The sequence below is a fragment of the Neolamprologus brichardi genome, chromosome 11 (assembly GCF_056152115.1).
Source record: "Neolamprologus brichardi isolate AB-2024 chromosome 11, ASM5615211v1, whole genome shotgun sequence".
Classification (NCBI taxonomy): domain Eukaryota; kingdom Metazoa; phylum Chordata; class Actinopteri; order Cichliformes; family Cichlidae; genus Neolamprologus; species Neolamprologus brichardi.
In genome coordinates, this window is record NC_142114.1 from 22784523 (window position 1) to 22806660 (window position 22138).

The 22138-nt window shown below is 40.6% G+C and overlaps 3 protein-coding genes across 3 annotated transcripts; 2 read left to right on the plus strand and 1 right to left on the minus strand.

Annotated features, from left to right (window-relative positions):
• Window positions 1-345: 345 nt before the first annotated feature.
• Window positions 346-3774, plus strand: LOC148100558 (persulfide dioxygenase ETHE1, mitochondrial-like). The gene is made up of 7 exons (XM_087847813.1): window positions 346-426; window positions 1487-1631; window positions 2450-2598; window positions 2737-2866; window positions 3005-3094; window positions 3414-3530; window positions 3621-3774. Exons 1-7 carry the CDS (start codon window positions 394-396, stop codon window positions 3662-3664), a joined length of 708 nt encoding a protein of 235 aa, XP_087703939.1. The 5' UTR covers window positions 346-393; the 3' UTR covers window positions 3665-3774.
• A 2917-nt stretch (window positions 3775-6691) lies between these two features.
• On the minus strand, window positions 6692-9300 carry LOC148100559 (uncharacterized). The gene has a single exon (XM_087848361.1). The coding sequence runs from the start codon at window positions 8825-8827 to the stop codon at window positions 7139-7141; it is 1689 nt and encodes a 562-aa protein (XP_087704487.1). The 5' UTR covers window positions 8828-9300; the 3' UTR covers window positions 6692-7138.
• A 264-nt stretch (window positions 9301-9564) lies between these two features.
• Window positions 9565-16348, plus strand: ethe1 (ETHE1 persulfide dioxygenase). The gene is made up of 7 exons (XM_087848362.1): window positions 9565-9728; window positions 12699-12843; window positions 14603-14751; window positions 14864-14993; window positions 15096-15185; window positions 15489-15605; window positions 15765-16348. Exons 1-7 carry the CDS (start codon window positions 9696-9698, stop codon window positions 15809-15811), a joined length of 711 nt encoding a protein of 236 aa, XP_087704488.1. The 5' UTR covers window positions 9565-9695; the 3' UTR covers window positions 15812-16348.
• The last annotated feature ends 5790 nt before the right edge of the window (window positions 16349-22138 follow it).

Here is a 22138-nt window from a genome sequence, read left to right on the forward strand (position 1 = left end):
AGAGCCATTATAAGGAGAAATGTGACTGAAAAATCTATATGGGAAAAAGCTCTAACAGCAAAGATACTTCTCTAAGTCTAACTTTTATAAAAGTAAAACACTTAAAAGTGTTTAAATTCTTCTTCATCTTATTATCAGTAATATTAACAATAATACTATTGATGATGATCATAAAGATAGTGTGCAGTACGTGATGTTCTTCCTTTTTATCATGATGACTTCTGAAAATTATTCTAATTTGGGGGCGTTCCCAAGGCAGGTAGGCAGGTATGTAGGTAGGCAGGTAGGTGTGGTTAAGGTTTTAAATAGTCATGCTTTACACAGCAACCCAGAGTTTGTGTTTCTGTCCCGATTAAAACGCTGCCGGTTACCAGCTGCTCATACTGTGCAAGGATGGCAATGGTAAAGGGACTCCTCTTCAGACAGGTATGTTCACCACATATTTGGATGTTTTGCACTTGTTTAAAACGATCTGTTCTGAAAAAAGAAATATTGTTCAAAATTGTTGAGTTTAGATGAACCAGTTTACATAGTGGTGGAAGATGTGTTTAGATCTTCTACTAAAGTGAAAGTAGGAGTGCAGAAAACAAAATATAAAAAGTTTGTTTGTCTAAAAAGCAATAGCATCACTATAAAGTACCTTAAGTGAAAGAAAACCTGCTCAAATTACCCACTTCAGAGATGCATATCATATTGTTAATATGTTTGATATTACTTTTAAGTTGATGAAAGAACAAATCTGAATTACCTGATGCTCTGCTTAGCATCTTAATCTAAAATAGAAATTATTTGTTGATTAATAATTTATATCCCTGCCATATAACTAATGCTAATAGCTTCTGAATAAATGTGGTAGAGTACAAAGTGCACATAGTTAGGGCTGGACCAGGTGACCCTGAATCCTCCCTTAGTTATGCTGCAATAGATGTAGGCTGCCGGGGGATTCCCATGATGCATTGAGTTTTTCCTTTCCAGTCACCCTTCTCGCTCACTATGTATTAACAGACCTCTCTGTATTGAATCATATCTGTTATTAACCTCTGTCTCTCTTCCACAGCATGTCTTTTATCCTGTCTTCCTTCTCTCACCCCAACCGGTCGCAGCAGATGGCCGCCCCTCCCTGAGCCTGGTTCTGCCGGAGGTTTCTTCCTGTTAAAAGGGAGTTTTTCCTTCCCACTGTCGCCAAAGTGCTTGCTCATAGGGGGTCATATGATTGTTGGGTTTTTCTCTGTATCTATGAAGCGCCTTGAGGCGACTTTTGTTGTGATTTGGCGCTATATAAATAAAATTGAATTGAATTGAATTGAAAAACTTTATTTCAAGCTTCGTATGAAAATGTCTCTCTTTGGCTACCGTAGACACACAAAGCACATGTTATCTATAAACACAAGTGAGGAGAAATGATAATAATGTAACCTTTACTACCGCTCCCATTTATTGTTAGTTATTGCTGATTGCTGCTGTGTGCTTCCCCTCCAACATTTAGCTGTTTGAGTCAGAGAGCTCCACATATACCTACCTGCTGGCAGACGCAGACACCAAGGAGGCTGTCATCATTGATCCTGTGCTGGAGACCATTGACAGGGACCTGAAATTCGTAAGCGAACTTGGACTCAAACTGAAAGTGGCAGGTATCTACATAAATTAACACAGAATCCCATCTTTCTCAACCTGCAAGTACAAATTAGGAGCAGCATAAATATTTTACCTGGTTCAGAAATGATTGTTTATTTCTGACCCAAAAACGTTGTTAAGTGTAGGTGGTGCTATTTGTATGAAAGGACTCCTGCTAGTGTAATACATATATCTTTCCAAATTGGAAATACACTTACCAGCCACTTCATTGGATACACCTATTTAATACACATATTTAAAAACAGTGCATTTACGCATGTAGACATCATTAAGATAGCCTCCTGAAGTTCAGTCCAAGCATCAGAAAAGGGGAAAGGTGATTCAAAGAAACTTGACGCATATGGGCTTTCGGCTTTCGCACACTTTCGGCCCGTTACTACCAACTAAGCATCGTTTATACCTCACAGCCTACCTGAGTTACTGATGTCAATCTTTTTGTGATCACAGTGTACCTATTTTCTGATGGCTGCTTAAATCACCATAATAAGGCAAGTCACAAAGTCTGGTTTCTGTACTCAAATGGCCTCCAGAGTCACACGGTCTTAATTCAATAGACTGTGGTGAAAGGAAGATTAGCGTCATGGATGTGTAGCTGACAAATCTGCAGTAACAGTGGGATGCTGTCATGCCTGCATGCTACATGGACCAAAATCTCTAACACTTAGTTGAATCTGTGTGACGAGGAATCAAAGGTGTTCTGAAAAGGAAAAAAGTGTCCAACTCCCTACTCGCTAAACTGATTGGAGGGTGTACCACAAGGCTCAATTATATTCCAGCTTTATATTGACCTACATTATCTTTATTTTGCTGATAGTTAACACCCACTGCCATGCAGACCACATAACAAGCACAGGACCAATGAAGAAAAGAGTACCTGGACTGAAGAGTGCCATTTCCAAATGCAGTGGTGCATCTGCTGATATCCACTTAACAGAGGGAGACAAGATCCCCTTTGGAAGACACGTAAGAAGAAAAACATTATTTGTTTGCAATATCGTGTGCGTACAGTTATTTTGTAAATACCTAAAAGCTTTTGTTGCATTTGCTTGATAAAACCTATTTAATTAACATGCCTTGACATTCTTCTTTTCCTTCCTTTAGTGCCTGATTGTGAGAGAGACACCAGGACACACTGATGGGTGTATAACACTGGTAACTGGGGATCAGACTATGGCTTTCACTGGTGACGCTCTCCTCATTAGAGGCTGTGGCAGGACAGACTTCCAGCAGGGTACACATACTCTTTTTGCTTTATGCTTGTGTTTTTGTTCATTTTGCGTTTCTATGATTTTTATTCTTGTTGGAAAAGGGGGGAGTACAGTATCAGTTTTCCTTTGCAGTTGTCTAACCTTTGCCTTATTTTCTTAAGGTTGTGCCAAAAGGCTTTACAAGTCAGTCCATGAGAAGATCTTCACCCTGCCTGATGAGTGCCTCCTCTACCCAGCACATGACTACTTAGGTTGGCTGAAAACACATCCCCAAATATTTATACATGTTACAAAGTCACCGAAGGGAATGGTTTGTATAGTACTATTGTGTATTGTGTAGTAAGCATTAGATCATATATAAAAGCATAGCGAAATTAAATTCATTAGTTTTCTGCTGACAGGAGTCAGTACAGGTCCTCTGCAATCTGTATAGTATGTTCTGTTTTTAGGTTTTTACAGGGCAGCTGTTGTGCGCCAGCTCCATTTTTTCTAGCTCTGAAATGGACTGGAAACATGTCCAGGGTGTAGCATCTGGCTGATACACTGGTCTCCATCTGTTTTGTGTTTCAGGTCGGATGGCTTCGTCAGTCGGCGAGGAGCGCAAGTTTAATCCACGCCTAACAAAGACCATGGAGGAGTTTGCAGATATCATGAACAACCTGAACCTGCCCAATCCCAAAAAAATGGGTAAGAAAAAAAGAAACTATCATATTTACAGTTCTGCAACCAACTATGCTTTCCAGTAAAAAGCACTTTTTTTTTTTTTTTTTTTTGCAGCAACTGCAGTGCCTGCTAATCTGGTTTGTGGACTGCAAGACTAAATGTGTGGACTGAATGTGCTCCACAAGAGGATAATAATGAAAACACATAATTGTAGAGTAATTAACAGTTGCATCTCTATTTTGTGGGACATTGGTCAAAATGTTTACTATAAAGTGATTTTTAATGATTCTGTATGGTATATATATGTAAGCTATATACTTGAATTGCTATTTCAATACATTTTAAATGTATCTATGTAAGAACAAAGGTTAATAGAGTTTCTTGAATGTAAGCAAATTTTTCAGATGATTTGTTATGAATTACTTATGAGCAGGAAAGTTTCTATACGAACATTCTCCTCAAGGTTAGGTTAGTAATCATGAAAGCTTCTGTGCAAGAAAAGGCTTTTTTGCATAGCAGGACATAACAGCTTACTATAAAAACTTTGTAACTTGGTTTAGATTCTGTTAAATAAATAATGACACTGAATCATAGTCATGTTGTGTTGATTATCTGAGGTTATATTTCATCTACTTTCATGAACTGTTAGAGATCAGATAATTATAATGTGATATGTAAAAGCTTAGAATTGAAAGATGGTGTACTTTTTCATGTTGTTCAGTTGGATTTCAATCATTAAGTAATTTAGAAAAAAAAAACTATTTTAATGTTATTTTTTAGTTACTATCATTTTGTTTTTCATAGCAACCGTTCCCCACAGATATGTGGTGATGCCACACTTTCTCAGTTTAATGCTCATGATGGCTCATCCAATGGGTGTGTATGAAGGAGTTTTAAAACAAAGCTGTTATTGTGTAAATGGCACCACATTTTATAGACCTTTAAAATAAAATCTCATAAATATTAAAATCAGCCTTCAACAAATGTTTTAGAGTCTCTTTCATGCAAACTTGGTGATAGGCACACATATCTACAATACTAAAAGAAAACGACTCTCTTGGACTTTCTGGATTTAATGAACTATTCTGTGGCTACCTTACTGTTTCCTGTTATGACTACTATTGTGTCTATGCTATTAACAGGGTCTGTTAAACTCTTTTAAAATAAAATCCATTTAATTATTATTATTAATATTATTTCACATTTCATTTATTTTAAGTTTTCTGGCTGTCCTTTCATTCTCCAACACTTAGTGCCTTACAAGCAGTCTCTACATGTTTCACCTTTAAAATCATTTTAGCCAAATCATGTTCTACTGACAAAAGAAAACCTCCAAAACCATAAAGATTTCTTACTAAATATGGCTTCTTTAGGCTTCACCCATATTCACACATTTTTAACGCAATCAACCCATCTGGAGCAGAGCGCAGAATGGACAAACTGCCCGAAATGCGTCGACTGAGACAGAGACATTTCAGGGATTTTAAGTCATTCTGCGCTCCAGATGGTTGATTGCGTTAATCGAGATGACGTTGTTAACGTTAATAGCCCTAGTTTGTTGGTTTGTTGCTATTTAGTTTTATTTTGTGAGCCAGCCAGAGAATCCCCCGCCGTCCCGCCCCTCTCCTCCCTGTGCAGCTGGCAGCAGCCGCACCTCGTAAATGGAGGGCGCCCTTACTCTTCGCAAATGGGCAATGCAAAACCGATCGGTGCCCATGCAATCCCCAAAATGCACTGACATAATGTCGGGGCAGCGTGGATGCGAGCAACTTTTTTTTGCCGATGCTATGATGCCGCCCCCACCACGCTTCCGCCCTGGGCAATGGCCCATGTCTCCCATATCGAAACCAGCCACTATTAGGTAGTGATGTGCGGATCGATCCTGAAATATCGATTCCTCCGATACCAGTCATTTATGTTCTAGAATCGATTCTCACATTAAAATATCGATATTTTAGTAATTTAGGGTAAATTGGTAGTTTATCATTAACAGGAACACAGTGGAAAGAAACTATAATATTCGGATTGTCTACATTCAAAGGAACTACTTCCTCTTCCGCCTTTCATAGTCATGTGCGAAATACGGCTGCATTATAACTCGCAGCCCCTTGGCTTGCGCACTCACAATAATGACTGAGCGTAATTGTGCGGACGTATTTTACCTCAACAAACAGCTGAGACGTGGTTTGCAATACATGTGGCAAAAAAGTGAGGTGTTGTGGCCATACATGCCAACCTTGAGACCTCAGAATTAGGGAGACATTCAAAAGGGCTGTTGGGAGGGGGGGGGGGGGGGGGGGGGGGCGGTGATAAATACATTTTACAGTGTTTATTTATCGGATAAAATACGTTAAATGTCACCGTTATTATTGGCCGGCCCGGAAACAGCGGGGGTGTCCAAATTCAGAGGCTGCTTCCACCTGAGGACCCGGCCTTTGCGGTCTAAAGGAAGCCGGGTAGTACGTCACGAGCTCCCTCGGCGGAGTGAAACTCTGCAGTCTGCGCCTTGCTATCTAAAATATAACCGGGCGCTGACGTAAACTCTGACGGAACCCTCCCGAGGGATTAATAAAGTTAATTTTAATTTAATCTAATCTAATAACTTTATTCTCAGCCTCTAACTCTGCATTATTAAGTGATAAGAACAAGAAATCTGATGTCCTGTAATCATTATGATGCTATAATTTGAGATACAATAAATAAAATACGTTTTTGTACAAAGTATCGGTATCGGATCAGCATCGTCGATGCCACCCTGAATATTACTTGGTATCAGATCGGAAAGGAAATCAGTGGTATCGCACATCACTATCTGGCAGCAACTTGCTGCCAGCAAGAGCGCTAGAGCCAGAGTAGGGGAGAGGCGAGCTGGAACAAACCATTTTGGGAGGGGGGGTTATCTATACTTTTGTTGTTAAAATGTTACGTCTCAAACAAGTACAGCACTATATGCTTTTTATATTTTTAGTAGTGTGTCACCCAAACAGCAAATATTGTCAAAAAAAAGTAAGAAATCTTTGGGGGTGCTTTGATTCATTTTGAGGGTGCTTAAGCACCCCCAAAAATGGGCTAAAATCACCCCTGTTTTCAACCAGGATGTAAACATTTTTATTTCTGCTGTTAGGTTGTTATAATTGGACATTTTCACATGTTTTAAATGAGACAAAATGTTCACACTTCAAATGTTTTGTTAAATTCAATTGTTTATTTGATTGGTTGATCGTAGTTTTTCATGGGTAAGATGTTATAATACCCTGGTTCACTCAGTGACTACTCCGTCTCCTAAAAATCTTCTTTAATTCAGTTCAATTCAGTCCAACAGTATTTACATACAAATGAATTGAATTGAACTGAACTAAAGAAAAAACCCAACAATCCCCTATGAGCAAGCAATTGGCGACAGTGGGGAGGAAAAACTACCTTTCAAAAGGTAGAAACCTCCGGCAGAACCAGGCTCAGGGAGGGGCGGCCATCTGCTGCGACCGGCTGGGGGGGTGGAGCCGATGACAAAGTTATACACAACTAAATATTAAAGCAAATATGCTTTAAAATGGGTGTTTTGGCACTGGAAGTGACTGATAATATTTAGTTGTATATTACTGTGATTTTATAGGGGACGGGGTGAAAGTCACTTAAGTGAAAAGTCTCCAAAACCAGTTGCGCTCCTTTTTCTTTTTTGGTTTTTCTTTTGGCACTTGGTCATCTCGGGCCTCTGGACTTTCTGGTTTGGTAGCGCTGGCCTCCTCTTTTTCTGGCTGATTCTCCTGGAGTGTCTCGTTTTGGGCTGGAGAATTTTCAGGATTGGCAACGTTGGACTGGTCTTCTTGCTTTTTTATTGTCTCTTGCAGAGACAGCAAAAACTCCTGAAGTGTGATCTTTTCTTCCTCTGTTTGCCCGAGTTGGTTGCGGATTGTTGTGTTCTCCAGGTTTTGCTCCACGATTTCCTGGTGGGAAGCTTTGTTTTTCTCCAGCTCTTCTTTTAAATTTTGCACCTTCAAATCATTTTTTTCACAAAGAGCCTCACTGGTGCTGAGTTTGTCTTTCAGCTCAGCAAGCTCACAGTTGGCTCTTTGTTCCTGATCTTTGCGCTTTGCAACTTCCTCTTCAAGATTCTTTTGAGTTTTGAGGAGCTGCTCACGGAGTTGTTCGATCTCTTCTTGCTGTTTTTTGCACTGGACCTCCAACTCAGCTTCTCGGACAGTTTTTACGTCTATAGAGTCTGTGTGTGGAGCTTCTGCAGTTTGTGTTGAAGCGTCCACACTCAGCTCTGCAGCTGTGACAGCTGTGTTGCTGTCTTCAACAGGAGCCTCACTTACCTCAGGGGTGAAGTTCTCCTCAGGTGTCTTTCTACGAGCCTCTTCCAGCTGTTTTTGGAGCTCAAGGATGGTTTTTTGAGCGTTTTGTCTGCAGCACTGTAGCTGCAGACGAACCCAATCATTCTGAGTTTTAGCTGCAGCAGCTTTGTGGTTTGCAGCTGTCATTTTATAAAGATTGGTTTTGCACATGTGCTGAGCCTCCTGCAGGTGGAATCTCAGCGCACCCAGTTCATCAGTCTCATTGTATGGACGACTGCCATCATTTGGTGTTAAGTGAGGCTGTGGCTGAGGTGGCCCATCGTTGGTGTTATGGTCAAGATGGGGCTGATGTGGCACAGGCCCTCGTTTTGGCAAAAACCATGGATTTTGCCAGTGTTGCCCAGGCCCATTATTGGGTTTAAAGTGGGCATTAGGCTGATGTTGCACAGGCCCTTGTTTTGGCAAAAACTGTGGATTTTGCCAGTGTTGCCCTGGCCCATTATTGGGTTTAAAGTGGGCATTGGGCTGATGTTGCACAGGCCCTTGTTTTGGCAAAAACTGTGGATTTTGCCAGTGTTGCCCAGGCCCATTATTGGGTTTAAAGTGGGCATTGGGCTGATATTGCACAGGCCCTTGTTTTGGCAAAAACTGTGGATTTTGCCAGTGTTGCCCTGGCCCATTATTGGGTTTAAAGTGGGCATTGGGCTGATGTTGCACAGGCCCTTGTTTTGGCAAAAACTGTGGATTTTGCCAGTGTTGCCCTGGCCCATTATTGGGTTTAAAGTGGGCATTGGGCTGATGTTGCACAGGCCCTCGATTGGGTCCAGGGTTTCTGGCTCTGGGGTTTGGGTTTGCATTTTTCTGCATCTTCTTCTTGTTTGCACCCTTTGGTTTGGCAGCATCAGATGGAGTCCCCTCATTTGGTGCCTTGTTTTTCCCTCTTGGGTTTGGGTTTTGCTGCTTAGGGCTAACAGCGGCCGATGAGGTCCCTTCCTGGGGATCAAGGTTTTGCTGCATATGTTGCATTTTTCTTATCTTTTGTCTTACAATGGCGAATGATATGTTTTCTATTCGATCGGGGTTTGGGTTTGTGTTTTGTTACATACACTTAACGTGTCAAATCTTTGTCTAAAGGTTGGCTCGTGGTGTGTTCCTATACAGTTGCACAGTTCTGAGACATACTGAGAGCACGATGGTGTCCTATTTAAGGACTTTTGAGAGAATGTTATTGCTCAATTTCCCTTTGATCCTTTGATCTGGAGTGTGATGTCAGGGAGTGCAAATGGAGTGTGATGTCATCCACTTAGAATGCAAAATGTGATGTCATCAACTTAGCAGAGAGTCTTGTTTTTCTTTGAAATAGAATTCTACCAAACTTAAATAAAAGTACGGACAGGTGCTGCTAGGGCGAGACAGACGTCTCTCACGGAGTCCTTTAGTGCTGCAGGCAGGCAACGTGTTCAAATAGCGCACAACTTCAGTTTTTTATTTCTATATGATAACTCTGCATTATTAAGTGATAAGAACAAGAAATCTGATGTCCTGTAATCATTATGATGCTATAATTTGAGATACAATAAATAAAATACGTTTTTGTACAAAGTATCGGTATCGGATCAGTATCGTCGATGCCACCCTGAATATTACTTGGTATCAGATCGGAAAGGAAATCAGTGGTATCGCACATCACTACTGTTAGGGAGGTAGGTAAGTAGGCAGGTGGGTGTGGTCACTGATCCACGATTGTTGTTGGGTGTGGCTTGTTGACATTCGAGGGGACGACTCAGGACAAATGCAGGGGACTCGAATTAGGAAACGAAACAGATGCGTCTGTCCCGGTTGAAGCACTGTTTTTCAGACGCTACGGGTTACCAGCAGATCGCACTGAGCCAGGATGGCAAAGACGAAAGGGCTCCTCTTCAGACAGGTAGTCTGTCGGCATATTTTGATGGCTTGCTCCTGTTTGTTTACAACCATATGTGGTAACGAAGAGGCAAGAGTACTTGTAGTTTTTTTGTACCACCGGTGTTGTGGGAAGTGAGCTCCGTAGCTTTAGCCATTAGCATCTTGTTTTCTTTCTATGAAGTTCCTTTCTGCATTAGTTCCTTTAAAGTTCAGGTGGGTTTTTGTGCTCAGCTGTCTATCCAAACAAATTTTGGATTTTCAGACTCTTGTGTGGTGTCCTGCATCCTGATAAAAGTGGTATTACAAGGAAATGACGGCTGAGCAAAAGTCCCAAAAGTTTTGAAGTTTCTTTTCCATAATTGCTAAACAAAATGCGTTAGATGTACTTAAATAAAAGTAGCGCAGCTACATATAGCTACACTATTACTACTACCTACATCTGCAAAACAGCAAAGTATGTGTCTTCAAAAAACATATAGATGTAGAAAGTAGCTTTGCATGGAATGCTTAATGAAGTATACGTCATGTGCATGCATCATGTGATGAAAATTGCTGCTATATGACCCTACATTTTTTTTAATTCTAATATTTGAAACCAGCTGATAAATTGATCACATGCCATCTTTAAAAAAAGGCATTTCAAGAAAGAAAACTCCTGCTTGTTTAACAATTGTTGAAGTTGTTGTGTGATATGCCCAGACACATCACAATGAGCAAGTATATCAGTAAGTGATTCTGTCGCCAACTGCAATTTCCTTTTGAGGTGGTCATAAACGCAGAATTAATGGGTAACTTGGTAAATGTTTAAGAAGTAAACAGTTTGCATTGATTACTGAGATACTCACCAGCCCCTTTACGGAGGCCTGCTTGTTGAACAAACACAAATATCTAATCGGCTAATCACATGGCAGCAGCTCAGTGCATTTAGGTATGTAGATCGTTAAGATGACCTGCTTAAGTTCAAACAGAGCATTAAAATGTGGAAGAAAGGTGATTTAAGTGTCTTTAAATGTGGCAGACAAGCTTATGTGAAAGTTAAGAAACGGCTGATTTAAATGGATTGCCCTACAAAACCATAGATTAAAAAAATCTGTTAAACACCGCAGCCTGCCTGAGTTATATTGCTGATCATTATCCATCCATCTTTGACGACAGCATACCCATACTTGGATGGTTGCCTTCAGCAGGATAACGCTGCATGTCACAAAGCTCATATCATCTTAAACTGGTTTCTTGAACATGAAAATCAGCTTACTGTACTCAGGTAAACTCCACAGTCACCAGATGTTGATGCAGTAGAGCACCTTTGGGACAGGAGATTCGAATCTCAGGTGTGCAGCCAACAAATCTGCAGTAATTATGTGATGATATCATGTCAGTGTGGTGCAATATATCTCTAGCACCTTATTGAGTCTATGCCAGAAAGGATTCAGGCAGTTTTTAATTCAAAAGGGGGTGTTACTAGCAAGATATACCTAATAAAGTGACTGTTGACTGTAGTTCATACCGTGATCTGTTCTGTCTCTTATTATGTTTTCTTTGGCTCTCGGAGGAGGCGGACGCACTTTTTCTCCTCTCCCTTATCTTCCCTGCTTATGTCCTTGTCTAGTCTCATGGTTTTTTTGTATTTTTCCTGGAACATTCTCTCACAGTCTGTTCTCTAAAACCTAAAAGAGGAATTATGGATTGGATCAACTGGTCCCTAAATGCAATTGACACCCCTTTCTCAACGAGAAGTTTGGGCTTGGGTGAGCCTGATTGCTGAAGGTATCTACCTATTCGCAACCATGGTAACAGGGTTCTGGCTGATCGGAGCTGGCTTGGCCCTGACTTGTCGAAGAATTAAGAAAGTGGAACTGGCTGTTCAAACCCCCACAAGACTGCCCGCTGGGATTGGAACGATGGGAGAGGCGTGAGTTTCTCAAAATGGGCTCATTGAGTCAGCACGGATAAGATCTTGGAGAGGCTACGGCTGCTGTGAATACTCAGAATAAGATCTCTGACTGCAGACTGGATACATCTCGGAAGGGCTAGCCCGGAATAACATCTCTCGGCGCAAATTGGATGACATCTCGGGGAGGCACACTGCCGTGAGTTCTCAGAAATTGGCTCCTTGAGCACAAGAAATGACAACATCACAGAACGCAAGTATGGCGAAGCTCGCGGCTCTCCAACGGGAGATTGAGAGACCAGTGTTGGACTGTAGAACTGCTTTGAAATTCATATGAGCTGTTCGCACTAAAGTAAAAAAATACCATCACTTCATGCGGATACCCCTTTGGTGCCAGCTGCAAGGCCGGAGCTGAACAAAACACCCTGATAATGACTGTTTAGTCTGTTCCTTCCCATTCCATGCAAGGCCACCTGGGTTGGCTGGAAGACTGTTTACTTAGCCTGGAAGGGCGAAGGACACTGTCTCAGCTGAACTATGGACACGCACACACATACATATACTGATACTGATAAGCACTCACTGACGCATCACCCTCCCTACCCCGGATCCAACGCCACCTCCAACGCTTACCTCCCCTCTGATGTGGACATCGGGTCAGTTGGAGGCGCAGTCGAAAGATTGCAGCGGTCCCAGATCAGATGTACACACTGGAACTCTTTCCCATGTTGCTTGTCTGTGTTTATTGTGCTATGGTGTGTTGATATCTGTGCATTCCTGTATTATCCTTCTGTGTTACACATTTCGATGTTTTTTTTCCTCGCTACCTAGCCTGACCTGTCTCCCCAATGTGATGTTTGTGTATTGTATGTACAGTTGGCAAGGTCTGTCATCTCGGTTGTGGGCAAAAGACCTGCAACTGACAAATAAAGGCTATCTCATCTCATCTCATCTCATCTCTCATCTCATGTTTTGTGGTGTCTCAGACACACCCTGTCTAAGTATGGTGAGGACACGATGTTTACTGTGCCTTTCCTGTTATTATTTATTGCTGAATCACACCTGTGCTTTGTTCACTGTTCAGTTTTCTTTTTCATTTAGCTCTTTGAGTCAGAGAGCAGCACGTACACCTACCTGCTTGCGGACACGAACACCAAGGAGGCTGTCATCATTGATCCTGTGCTGGAGACCATTGACCGGGACCTGAAGCTCATAAAGGAACTTGGACTCAATCTAACAGTGGCAGGTATCTACCTTCCCAGGGTAGAGTTAAACGATAAATTATGACAGTTATATGAAATGTTTGTCCTATCTTCTCCATGTTGTAAATACATTTACATTAGAGGCAACATAAATGTAATATTAGACTAATCTGTATTATGGCAGTGAGCAAGAAATAACTGTGTGTCCGTTCCTTGCCCCGTGACCGTTGTTTAGTGTAGACAATAGCAGACAAGGCTGCGGGGATATGTCTAAAAATAGTAATTAAAAAAGGCCAAATTTAAAGCATACACTGACTGGACAGTTTATTAGATACACATTGCTAGTACTATGTCTGAATCCTTTTAGCTTTCAGAACTGCCTTAATTCTTCATGGGATAGATTCAACAAGGTGCTGAAAACATACCTCAGAGATCCAATCCAATCCAATTTTATTTATAAAGCACTTTAAAATACCCAGCACAGGAACAAAGTGCTGTACAGAAAATAAGTTAAAACAATAGAATAACAGAAAACAGCAAAATAAATAAATAAAACACATAAAACATAAAATTAAAACAGCCCTATATTAAAACAAAAACAAGATAAAACAGCATCGAATCACCTAAAAACAACTAAAATAAAAAATAAAAAAACAACATCTCACGTTGTGTCAAAGGCCAGGGTAAAGAGGTGGGTTTTCAAGAGTGACTTAAAAACAGATAAAGAACTGGCCTGTCTAATCTCTAAAGGAAGCTCGTTCCACAGTTTTGGAGCTGCTACAGCAAAAGCACGATCTCCTCTAAGTTTACGCCCAGTCCTGGGTATCTTCAGGAGCAGCTGATCAGCTGACCTGAGAGAGCGGGTGGGTGTATAAGGCTGTAGCAGCTCAGAGAGATAAGATGGAGCTAGGCCATGGAGAGCTTTAAAAGTAAATAAAAGAATTTTAAAATGAATCCTAAAAGAAATGGGCAGCCAGTGAAGTGAAGCTAAAACAGGGGAAATGTGCTCAAACCTTCGAGTGCCAGTTAAAAGACGAGCTGCGGCATTTTGCACCCTCTGTAGATGACTAATATATGATGCGCTGACCCCAATATAAAGTGCATTACAGTAATCCAGCCGAGTGCTAACAAAGGCGTGGATCACTGTCTCAAAGTGCTGCCGTGAAAGAATTGGCTTTATTTTTGCCAGCTGCCTGAGGTGAAAGAAGCTAGATTTTACCACTGCTTTTATCTGATTGTCAAACTTCAGATCACTTTGACCCCCAGGTTTGTGACAGTTGGCTTAACATACTGTGCCAGGGAATCTACATACACATTGGGGGTCTCAGTGGGGCTACCAAAAACCATCACCTCTGTCTTTTTATCATTGAATTTTAAAAAGTTAACAGAGATGTTAATCTGTATTTACATGATAAGATCACACAGTTGCTGCAGATTTGTCAGCTGTACATCCATGATCTCCACCACATCTTCCACATAACTTGGTTGTAATGAGTGGTGGACAAGCCCACGTGACATGATCAACCGTATTGCATTCAAAGTCACCTAAATCACCTTTGGTCCTCACTGTGATGCTCAGTCTGAATTCCAGTAAGTTGGCTTGAATATGCCTAGATATCTAAACACATTAATTTTCTGCCATGTGATTGGCTGCTTAAGTATTGGCAATAACGAGCGATGAAACCAGTGTACTTAATAAACTGGACATTGACTGTCTCACCTATATACACATTGCATAAGTTTATACCAATAATCAATATTAAATCTTTCAATTGGTGATAAATGCAGTGATTTTTCTGGTAGTTAACACCCACTGCCACGCAGACCACATAACAAGCACTGGCCTGATGAAGCAAAGAGTGGCTGGACTGAAGAGTGCCATCTCCAAATTCAGTGGTGCCACTGCTGACATCCACTTAACAGAGGGAGACAATATCCCCTTTGGAAGACACGTAAGAAGAAAACCACTCTTTGTTTATAATAGTGTTTGTAGGTGTTGTATACAGTTGTTTGATAAAACTGATTTGACATGCTTTGATTTGATATTTACATTTTCTTCTTTAGTCTCTGACTGTGAAAGAGACACCAGGACACACTGACGGGTGTATAACACTGGTAACTGGGGATCAGAGCATGGCTTTCACTGGTGACGCTCTCCTCGTTAGAGGCTGTGGAAGGACAGACTTCCAGCAGGGTACGCATGCACTCTTTTGTGGTTCTTCTAAATGAACACAAGGGGGCAGTGTTTCATATGTTTTCCATTGCAATTGTCTGATTTATAGCTATTCTTATAAAGGTTGTGCCGAAAAGCTCTACCATTCAGTCCATGAGAAAATCTTCACCCTGCCTGATGAGTGCCTCATCTACCCAGCACATGACTACTTAGGTTGGCTGAAAACACACATTCACACGCAAATGTTTGTAAATGTGTATTGCATATCTTAAGAGTCACTGATGTGAATAATTTTGAACAGCACAGATTTGACGCTCAGCCACATCGGCCATTTGTTTCCCACTCATAGGAACTGGTACAGATGTAGTATATATGTTGTTTTTACAGTGCATGTGTTGTGTGTCAGAAGTTGTTTCTTTGTAAATATTTTAAGTGATCAGATTTAACATCTGGCAGAATTTAGAACTACAAAAACTAAAACTGTCATGCTGGTCTGCATCTAATTTTGCATTTCAGGTCAGACGGTTTCTACAGTGGGCGAGGAGCGCAAGTATAACCCACGCTTGACTAAGAGCATGGAGGAGTTTGTGGAGATCATGAACAACCTGAACCTCCCTAAGCCTAAAAAAATAGGTATGAAAGACAGTGGCATCAGGATTTAAGCCAACAACCACCTCTGTCTGCTAGTAAACACAATTCTTAAGTCATGTCCCAAAGAATATGTTTTTGCACTGGTTTGGCTGCATCAAATGTCACATTTACTAAAAACATATTTTCCATCTACTTTTGCAGATATTTCAGTGCCTGCTAATCTAGTTTGTGGAGTGCACAGCATTTGAATGGATGAAAAAGGCTTCTACTAAAGTCCTGAGCACCACCACAAAATGATTGATATTTACATTTTAATCGAAATTGCTTATCATAGAGTGCTCTTTTGTGGTTCCCTGTGTAAATGTAAAAGTTAATTTTTGAACTGTTGTGATCATTTTCTGTTAAGCTACTTACATTATATTTAAAAATGTATATTTATGTTTATTTTAGCTGTTTATGAATGCATTTTAAAAACAGTAATGGTATACTGGTGTAAAGTTGTTTACATTTTTATGTAAGTAATTCATTCAGATGTGTTATTGTGAATTGGGAAGGAAATTTATGAGCAGGAAAACTGGGGTAGGAATGTTCCATTCAAGGTTTGATTTAGTATTCATGAATGCTTAACTGGGACAAATGAGTTCTTCCACATGGCCTTTTCAGTGGTTCCGGTCTCCCCTAGCCAAGGATACGCAGGCATGCACACACACTCTTTCAGTCTTGTGTAGGCAATGGCTTTTTTGCATAGCAGGGAACTAAAACTACACTATTTGCATTCACAATCAATAAAGGCAAGTTTTCCTTGCACAATGTGCCATTGCAATCTGTTTGTGATCTCATAAGTTCCTTTAGATGTCCAACAGGAATTTGATTTTTTTTTAATGTTTATTATCATCAAAGGAAGGTACAAAAAAGTGAGCTCATGCCAGGAATCAGAACTGCTTCCAGATTTTCCAATGACTGTGCAAGCTGTTCTCATAGTTAACAGATCATCAGCCCGCAAGACAGGTTTGTTTGGGCGTGCTGCCCTCTGACTCAGTCACAGAAACTTCTTCATGTGGGAGTTAGCTGTGTGATCGTCTGAGGATTGATCCTGAGCCTCTGGGGGCCTGAGTCAAAATATTTGTTTTCAAGTGCCCACACTTGTTTGAGGAACTTCCACAATTAACAGATTATTTGTAAAGATGAATCATTATTGTTGATACATCTGGAATTTCTAAGTGGTTTGGCACTTTTAATATCCAGTAGTCTGAAAAACATATGAATGCTCCATACTGTCATGAAACAAAACAGAGTTCAAGATAAATGAAAATTGTGTTCTACTGTATTTGTATTCTCAAATAGCCTGCTAAAAAAAGACACAACCATCCTGGTAAAATGAACAATTGGAATCTACCATGTTTCCCAAGTCTCTTGTATACAACATTATACATGCTTTGAGTAGCATTATGGAAAATATAGTTACATCTGCAGGGATTAATAGTCAAAATGTGTGTCTGACCATTTTTTAAATACCTCTACATTATGTAAGTGCAATTAAATCACATGAATAGCCCTTAAACTTTTCTTAATAATACAAAAATAATATCCCAAAGAGCACTATTTCTAGTCCAGCATGATTCTGCAGAGCCGTCTGTTTACAAAGAGATAACCTAAACAAGATGCACTGATATAGAATTATGAAGCATGTGTGATGTTTAAGGTTGTGCCATCAATCCAGATTAAATGCCATAGTAGCCTGTTACTTTGAGTTACTAACACAGTAAAAACTATTTGGTGAGTTAAACCAGAGACATATAGATGTATAAGAAGAGGAGACATGGCACTCAAGTTAAATCTAAAAGAAGTTAAACTGCCACTTTTGTAGTTTTCATGGTGATTAATGACATTAAGATGAATTTAAACCAGTGCTTCAAAATAAGCATCCAGGTAAGTTACTAAAAGTTCTTTGGTTTTACACAGTGAATTGCACAGGTCTAAAACATGAGGACAACAGTGCACTCCTATCAGCAGGAAACTGAAAAATCTAAACAGCAAATGGATTATTATTTATTAGGGGTGCAACAATACTCTTATCGATATTGAACCCTTCGATACAGTGCTTTCGGTTTGTACACAAATGTATCGAACAATACAAATTTTTTTATTTATTTTATCAACTTTTCTTCTGACTATGCTGTCTGTGTTGAGCGCTCAGTGGATCTGCGTTTGACTACTCCGGCTAGGCTGCACTGTCGAGTGCAGATCCACTGAGCGCAGCCCAAGCTAGCAAGACAGAGGCCCTTTCTCAATTCTCAAGTACGCGAGTATGTACTCGGCGAGTACGTACTCGCCGAGAACGCATGGGAGTACGGACTCGCGATTTGTACAATTGGAACACCAGCGTACTTGATGATGTCACAGGTCCGAAGTTTTTACTCCCCTCTTAATTTAACTGTGAGTAATATGTTATTAAGCTTAACTCTAATCACAGCCAAACCGGTTTACTCAGGAACAAATAAAACACTGAAATAAACCAAACATTAACATTTAGAAGTGATCTAAGTGACTTATATATCATGTTTAACCTCAGTAGTGAAATCTCTATTAATAAAAATAGTGTACATGTACATACGTGTACATACCTTAATAAAAACAAGCAGGTGAGATGTTAGAACGCTTTTATTTTTATTTTAGTGGACACTCAATACAATAGACAGCTACTGGGGTCTGGGGTTTGTTTAACCTGAGTAGCGAAAAGACCGCGGGGGGGTTGAAAACGATGTCCCGGGAGTCCGCTGTTCTCGCCGGCTGTAATAATCCTCGACCTCGCTGTCTGCTATGGAGCTGGCGGGTCACAGACGTCTCCGAAAACGTCGGAGCTCGTTTGGAAATATATGATATCTTGATAAATCGAGCAGATATCTGAAGTTTACACAGCTACATTCTCGCTTGAAAAGAACTTAAAAGTTTATTTTGTGACCCAGAAAGAGTAATATTTAAAAGATTTTAGCCCCGCTCGCCCGCCATTGCCGCGTTTGAGTTTTGGACGAAATGCATTCTGGGATATTTAGCTGTACCAAGTACACACAAGTCACCACCGATGCATGCTCGATAAAACGGGCGGAGCGAGAACACATCCGGGACTTTTTCGCGTTCTCGGCTTGATGCGTACTTCGAATTGGAACAGTACTTGGTCTCCGACTGATGACGTATCATGAGTACACGAGAACGCAAGTACGCACAAGTACGCATATTGAGAAAGGCCCAGAAGCTAAGCTCGTTGCAACATGACAACTACCTCAACGCTAGCCGAAATTGAACCTCCCCCACCCTCATTCAGATCTGGCCTTTGGAATTATCTTGATTTTCATGTGACGCATGACCCTGATGGGAAGCGCGTCATGGACAAAAGTAAAACAGTATGTCGGATGTGCCATGCAATGCTCAATTGGTGGGAAGTAGTGCGTTAGCGCAGTTAGCTTGTTAACGTGTTGACACCGTCCAGCCCCACGCACGGGGCGATCCGCGGTAACTTGTTAACGGAGATTTGCGGCGTTATGGCGTTAACGTCATTTTAACGAGATTAACGCTGACAGCACCTGTGGGAACATAATGAATATGACTGCACATTTACTCCGACATCATCCTAGTGCAAAGACAAGTGGAAGCAGACAAAAACAACAAGCACGCATGCTACAAACTTTACCCGAGTCATTTAGACAGCCGTTAGCACATGATTCTCCTTATGGGGACCTGATATGTTTAATGTGCTGCTGAGGATATAGCCCAGAAGAAGCGTATAGTATAGCTTTTATTTTGGAAAGAGCCATTTCTCTGTAATAAACTCTCTTTTCCAAAGATGAGTGATTTCTCGATCAGATTTATTTATTTATTTTGTTATTTTGTTGTTTCAGCAACATTAAATTTAAAAACTGTACTTTTGAGTTAAAATGTATATTTATAATTTTAATAAATGACAAATTAAAAAGGAATGAACATTTTTTGTATCGAAAAAATATCAAACCGTGACACCAAAGTATCGAACCGAACCAAACCGTGGTTTTTGTGTATCGTTGCACCCCTATTATTTATAGAACAATTTTCTGATTTTACTAAGCAAACAAATACTTGTTAATGAACAGTGTTGGGAAGGTTACTTTTAAAATGTATTCCATTACAGAATACAGAATACATGCCCCGAAATGTATTCTGTAACGTATTCCGTTACGTTACTCAATGAGAGTAACGTATTCTGAATACTTTGGATTACTTAATATATTATCATGCTGTTTACGACTACGTGAATGTACTATTGCTGTGATTTATTACTGTTACTGAAGGTCCGCGGCTCCGTAGTAAAGGGACCTCTGGCTAATACGGTGGGTTCTGTGTCGGGCTCGTAGCCGAAAATTAGCTTTACTTTGTTGTCTGGGTCAACTTTGCTAGCGAGAGACAGAGGCGTTGAAAGGCTGCTCCAACGGAACTTATTGTTTTTCGAGGAAAACACGAACACGGTGTACAGTCGAGTCTTAATAGCTTACTTACAACCGGGCTGGTCAGGCACTCTTCTTGGCTGCAGTGGTTATTATTATATTTACATGCTTCCAGCTCCAGTTTTTGCTCGATGACAGCATGTACTTTTCCTTTTTCTCCCTCCCTCGCTCACAGACACATAACGTGTATGACAGTCCATTCTCCCTGCAGCACGGACTACACTGCCTATGATGCTACATTCTTTAGAGCTATACCAGTAGCATTCTGCCTATTAGCTTAGCACAACAACAACAAAAAGGCCCCTCTCACCCAGGAAACACGTAGAAAGAGAGCGTCACCCTGTAACCATGGCAACCGCAACGCTGCCGCCTGGAACTACAAAACGTAGCTGTCAAACAAAACCCAAACAGGCCTGACCCATTAGCTGTGTCCCAATTCAGGGTCTGCACGCTTGAAGTACGCATTTTAAGTGTGATTACCTCACTGCCACGCGACGACAGCTGTCCCAATTCAAAGTGTACTTCAAATGCATACTCCAAATGCGCCGTCGATTTCCCCAAATAGCAAGCGTGGTCCGGTGCACGCTTCGTGGTCCCATATATCCCACAATTCATAGCGCAGCGGTGGGTGTGGATAATTTTGCTGCAAAATATGGCAGAAGGGAGCTGCCGAAGAGTGAACTGTCAAAAGTAAGTACTGAATATGATGTCACTTATGTGCAAATGTTTAATAACGAAGAACATTAAAACATTGCTGGCAAAGTTGTGGGACATTAGTGATGTTTGTACTTTCAGCGTTAACTTAGTTGTAAAGCCATATATATATATATATATATATATATATATATATATATATATCATAATAATCTGACAAGAACTATAATATTGGCCATATTATATTTACATTGCCACAGTGAGATGATTCTAGTCTCATGAACAACATTAGCTAATTGTTATTTACTAACTACTCTTGAAATAACTGTTTGGTACAGAAATGAAGCCCAACAATCATGTTTTACAGTCCCGTGGTCTCAGCCTCAGATACTCAACTAATCACAGTGATGTCATTACAAAAATGAATGACCAACAAAACATTTTTTTCTCCTTCATTTCTGTCAAACAAAGCTGTATGTAACGTTTCTCGCGGTTAGTATCATGGTTGCTAGGCAACCTGAACAGCGCGACGTAGGCTAGACCGTCCCATTTCACAAGCCTCTAACTTCCGCACTTCTCGTACTTATAATACGCACCGTACGTAGTACGCGTAGTGTGCGTACTTCAAGCGTGCAGACCCTGAATTGGGACACAGCAATTGACTGTAGAAAACAATGGCCACAATATGAAACAGGGAAGTACCACCGTGTAATCCATTTATTTCAACAAAGTAACTGTATTCTAAATACCACCTGTTTAAACGGTAACTGTAATGGAATACAGTTACTCATATTTTGTATTTTAAATACGTAACGGCGGTACATGTATTTCGTTACTCCCCAACACTGTTAATGAAACAATACTGGAATAGTGAGTTCTATCTAATGATAAGTCCAATATGGTCCTGTTACACTATACTGGTCTGACGTATATTGGATCCAATTCCTATTGATGTTCCTACTAATATTAAAGGAAAACATGTAAGTTAGAGAAAACTTTACTTTTGCTGGGTGTTGCTTTATTTCATGCAAGTTAACACTGTGAAGCACCATCTAGCAGCTGTCTCTGTCTGCCTTCCAGACAAACAGCATTATTATTATTCCACCTCACCTCGTGTACTCGCTGACAGACACCTGCATTGTTCTTTATTCAAAGCAGGAGGTGTATGTGACTATTGTTGCCATCAGGCTGAAGATATGTTACTTTGCAACTAAAATGTTGTCTTTGCTCTTTTACTGCTGGGAATCAATGTGCCAGCTGTCCTTTCACCCACTCTTTCTCACCCATCTGCCAGCCACTGTTTTTTTTTTTAACTGCTCCCTCTCAATCCACTTACACTATGTCACTATTAACCTGCTGCCCATTCTCTCTCACACAGCCACATGTCACTGGAAAGAATCTATTACACTATCGGCTCATTCACAAGAAGATGTGTAAAGAGGCCAG

Bases quoted from the DNA above. Each gene is read 5' to 3' on its own strand.
- ethe1 (XM_087848362.1), top strand. From the start codon at position 9,696: ATGGCAAAGACGAAAGGGCTCCTCTTCAGACAG. The intron at 15,186-15,488 runs GTTGGCTGAAAA...TTTGCATTTCAG, and splicing joins CCCAGCACATGACTACTTAG to GTCAGACGGTTTCTACAGTG. The intron at 15,606-15,764 runs GTATGAAAGACA...CTACTTTTGCAG, and splicing joins CCCTAAGCCTAAAAAAATAG to ATATTTCAGTGCCTGCTAAT.
- LOC148100559 (XM_087848361.1), bottom strand. From the start codon at position 8,827: ATGCAACATATGCAGCAAAACCTTGATCCCCAGGAAGGGACCTCATCG.
- LOC148100558 (XM_087847813.1), top strand. From the start codon at position 394: ATGGCAATGGTAAAGGGACTCCTCTTCAGACAG. The intron at 2,867-3,004 runs GTACACATACTC...TATTTTCTTAAG, and splicing joins CAGGACAGACTTCCAGCAGG to GTTGTGCCAAAAGGCTTTAC. The intron at 3,531-3,620 runs GTAAGAAAAAAA...TTTTTTTTGCAG, and splicing joins GCCCAATCCCAAAAAAATGG to CAACTGCAGTGCCTGCTAAT.